We start from the raw sequence: 4,072 nt of genomic DNA, 5'->3' as shown, positions 1-4,072 counted from the left end.
CACACTTGAAAGAGTTCACCGTATTATTTTAAAACGTTGTTACACTTCACAAAAGAATGAATGGTGTGGCACTTTGTGTTGAACAGTGAGCTGAACTGCATTCTGTTGCAGTGGAGTAAGGGTATTCACACATTCATTAGTACTGCGTTCAATAGCGGGTCTCAATGGCAATATTTTTAAAGAAAATTCTGATTTTGTTGGAATACGTTTAATTTACTAATATGCAAAATACTTCACAGAAGTAATGAATCAATGCATTAGCTCTTGTCTGCAGCTAATATAGAACATTAACGGTGTAATAACAAACAAATCTTACACTGTGGAAAGGTTGTTTACATGGTAGAAAACTGGCGTGTAATTTTTTGCTCGTCCTGTTCAACAATGACTTGCTCTCAAAAATCTGATGAACACAAATAAATGGCTAATCAATTCATATTTTATTAAGTCATATCAGCAAAGGTTACAGCTACCAACTGCATCATAAAATAAAAACTCTCAAGCATTTAAAGACATATTCAGATGTCTATGAATCTGTGCTTGCAGTCTGTGAACGGAGTGGTCACAGTTTGCAATTCTGAACGGTCATGGCCTCCTCTGGCCAGGTGTAAGAGTCCACAGCAAATTCATCATAATCCGTGCTATAGATGAGTGTACGCACTAATTCTTCTTTATCGGCGGGTTCTGGGTGCAGTGCTGCCATCTTGTGCTCGTACGCGTATTCCACAATCTGTTAAGGCAAAGGTGCCCACAAAGAGCATGTCGCTAAATTCATACAGTAAAAGTAAAAGATTTAGACACTAAAAATGACATCAATAACAACAACAACAAAAAACAATGACCATATTCCTAACCCAAACCATAGAAATAAGCAGAAAATGTTCACAAGCTATTTTATATGAATTACTAAATAAAGCTTTATTTTATATGCACATCTACACATGGATTTAAACTTACAGTTTCATTTAAAATATCACTGTAAACCATTAAAAGTCTAAATACTTTGGGTTAGGAATTCTAAGTTATAAACATCAGGGGGGCAATATGGGATTCTCTCCAGTCTTTTGGCATTAATGCAAATGACGTGGCAGGGACTAAACTTTAATATTATGAAACAGCAGAATGCACCTTTTATGGGTAACAATAAGGTTAAACACTGTATTTAACAATGAATTTTTAATACCAATCTTCTGGATGTTTTGTTTACTTTTATGCTAAGCACTCACCTTCACTGCTATTCTGAAGGAAACGTCACGAATCCTGCAGAGAGGAGGATATAGTCTCCCCTCTGCAAGGTCATGCTCTGTCACCAGCTGAGCGATTGTCTGTAACCAAAAAAGGCTAAATTAAAAATATACTTACATAGCAAGGGGGGAAAAAAAATATGACCAAAATAGGAAATGCGTAGCTCTGTGAAACCTCAAATGTTCCCACAACATTGCTTTAAGAATCCAGTTGGGAGTCATTTCTTCTCGCCGGCCAGGGCTGCAACGATGGAGGCGGGTCTGCCTTGGATCAGTTGAGTTTACTGTTTTGTGTGGGTAAACTCTATTGTAGCACTGCATCCAATTCTTCTGTCTGGGGTTAACTGGGTTCAGCAGCTGCTTCCCCATCTATCAGGTTCCCACAGTTTACTCTTTTGATCAGACTGTTGAATGTCATGTTTACCCAACATCTTATCTGACATAATGACCTCAGAATCTGCTGTGTGTTAGTACAATGTCAACTTGGCCCTGGGCCGGTCAGTGCTCAGCTGTCCATGACTGACATGATATTGTTTACAAGAAAAAGCTTTTCAAAACCTGTCACCCAGGTGGCAATATTCCTTGGCACCTAGTCCACTGATGGCAGAAGCCAGTAGAGAAGAATGAATTTTAAAGTATCAGAATGAATTATTATTATCTTACCCTGTTTTTTTTTTTTAAACAAACAAAAAACAAAAACAAAAATAAAGGGTTTAAAAACAATAGAAAATAAGAATTAGTTATGCTTTTTGGTGCATAACCCTTTTTGGTGCACAACCAAATCTTTACTATATGTTGTTTGTTGGATTCACTGTCAAGATTTTTTTTTTTTTGGAGCTGAAGCATTTAGATAATGCAATAATGGAAAGATAGATACCGTCAGATAGAGAGAGATCGAGAGAGAGGGAGAAAGGGAGCAAAGTGGGAGTGAGAGATGTTTGTTACCTCAGCTGTTGTGAGGAAAATATCTTCAGTAATGTGCCTCATAGCACAGGCTGTAGCCCCTAGTGCCACACCAGGGAACACGTAGGCATTGTTGCCCTGGCCGGGGTAGAACGTCCGTCCATCTGCGAGAGTTACAGGATCAAATGGGCTTCCACTGGCAAATATACCTCTCCCCTGGAATACACAGAGAGAGACCTTAGTCTACTTACTGAACTACATGTGGATGCCTGCTCTCTCTTAGTCACAAAGAAAGACACACTCCCAAGTGTTACCTCTGTGAGATTGTAACACTGCTCGGCAGTGCACTCTGCCTTGCTGGTTGGGTTGCTGAGTGCAAAAATGATTGGTCTCTTGTTGAAGGATGCCATGTCTTTAATGATGCGCTGTGTGAATGCACCAGCAATGGCTGCTACCCCTGCGAGACAGGAAGTGAGATCATTTCCAAGATTCCCCAAGAGGAAAGTAGGGCTTTGTTTGCAGAGCTGCAGCCTTCATGATGTGCCTGTGTCTCATTCGCTTTAATGAGATTATTGGTACACATAAGACTAAGATATAAGACTAAGACATAAGACTAAGACATAAGACTGCTTGCATATGTCAAATGATTCATTGGTAGTTGACATCACTACCATATATCACTTGAAGATTGATAACAGTTTTAAAGCAGTTGAATAGATCATTGTGGAATTTATGGTTCAGTTTAAGTGGAAAATACATAACCTCATGCACATCCAGGTACTAGAATTTTAATGCATATATTAGAGATGAGGATAGGAGTGATCTAAAACTAAAAATATAAAATCTAAAAAAGTCTAAAAAAGAGAATCTAAAAAATACATCTAAAAGGCCATTAATTGACTGCAATTCTAACAAAATTGTTTTAAGGTCCCCAAAGCAAGGCTCTTAACCCTCAATTGTTCAAATTGTACACAGTCATAACTGTAAGTCACTTTGGATAAAAGTGTCAGCTAAATGCCATACATGTAAATGTCTTCACAAGCTAGACTTTCTTTAAAAATAATATGGACTTTAAAATTCGTCGCCCACAGTGAAGAAACAACATATACATGGAAAAATGGTCTGTCCACAGTCCTCACAGTCCTGAGTCATACTGTTATTTATGGGACAGATGTTAGCTGTCATTCAGCTAAACTAAATGAACTGTGTAGGTGTAGGGTCACTAGAGATCATTTTATTGTGCAGCCTGTATGCACTTTTTCTTTACCCAAAAAGGAGCTGTCTTTTACAGTTATAATTAGTCATAACTGATTACAATATTATATTCTTTGCACAGTTATAATTATTTATAAAGGGCAGGAGGCAACAGAAAGTTTGCAGCAGTTTGGACTACAGTGAACCGGTTAGGGTGGGTGAGGGAACAGAATCTTTGTGCACTCTCATTCCTAGGGGTGGGTTCTTTCTCCCTGAACACTGTACAGGGAGACTGTTTACACCTGCCTGAGATCTGGTTACAGTGTGAGCAAGGGCACTTCTGCATTACCCAATGTGAGCACATTCCATTCATGTGGTGCTGTGTTCAATTACACCCCCCCCACAAGTCCAGTTAAAATATCAGATACAGACTGCATTTCCAATGTCAGATGTATAAAGTGAATGAGTGTGAGTTGAGTAATCCCATTACCAATGATGGCAGTGGGCTTCAAGTCCTGAACCACATCTTCTAAATTCTTCATCTGAGCATGCTCGTGGGCGAACCTCTCTTTTTCATGGGTCAGGTAACTCCGGCCCTGAGAATGAGTGGTAGGGTGGGGAGGGGGTGGCAGTGAGTGAAAGAGAAACACTCACACTGAAACGATTACATTTAAACCACTTTGCTATGCTCCCTCTTAGAGAAAAGAGCAGCGCAGTACATTGGACTCACCTTA

The 4,072-nt window shown here is 39.2% G+C and overlaps 1 protein-coding gene across 2 annotated transcripts in view; it reads right to left on the bottom strand.

Annotated features, from left to right (window-relative positions):
- Positions 1–414: 414 nt before the first annotated feature.
- The window catches only part of me1 (malic enzyme 1, NADP(+)-dependent, cytosolic), a 53,158-nt gene continuing 49,500 nt past the window's right edge, over positions 415–4,072 (bottom strand). For both annotated transcript variants that reach the window (XM_035528446.1, XM_035528447.1), the window contains 6 exons: positions 4,069–4,072; positions 3,829–3,934; positions 2,459–2,601; positions 2,187–2,360; positions 1,224–1,322; positions 415–727 (listed from right to left, as the gene is read on the bottom strand). The exon at positions 4,069–4,072 is cut by the window's right edge and continues 110 nt beyond it. In XM_035528446.1, coding sequence (XP_035384339.1) covers positions 560–727; positions 1,224–1,322; positions 2,187–2,360; positions 2,459–2,601; positions 3,829–3,934; positions 4,069–4,072 — 694 coding nt within the window. In that variant the 3' untranslated portion in view covers positions 415–559. The remainder of the gene's footprint in view (positions 728–1,223; positions 1,323–2,186; positions 2,361–2,458; positions 2,602–3,828; positions 3,935–4,068) is intronic.

The sequence above is a fragment of the Electrophorus electricus genome, chromosome 7, assembly GCF_013358815.1.
Source record: "Electrophorus electricus isolate fEleEle1 chromosome 7, fEleEle1.pri, whole genome shotgun sequence".
In the NCBI taxonomy this organism is placed as follows: Eukaryota; Metazoa; Chordata; class Actinopteri; order Gymnotiformes; family Gymnotidae; genus Electrophorus; species Electrophorus electricus.
This window is presented reverse-complemented; position numbering and strand designations above follow the sequence as displayed.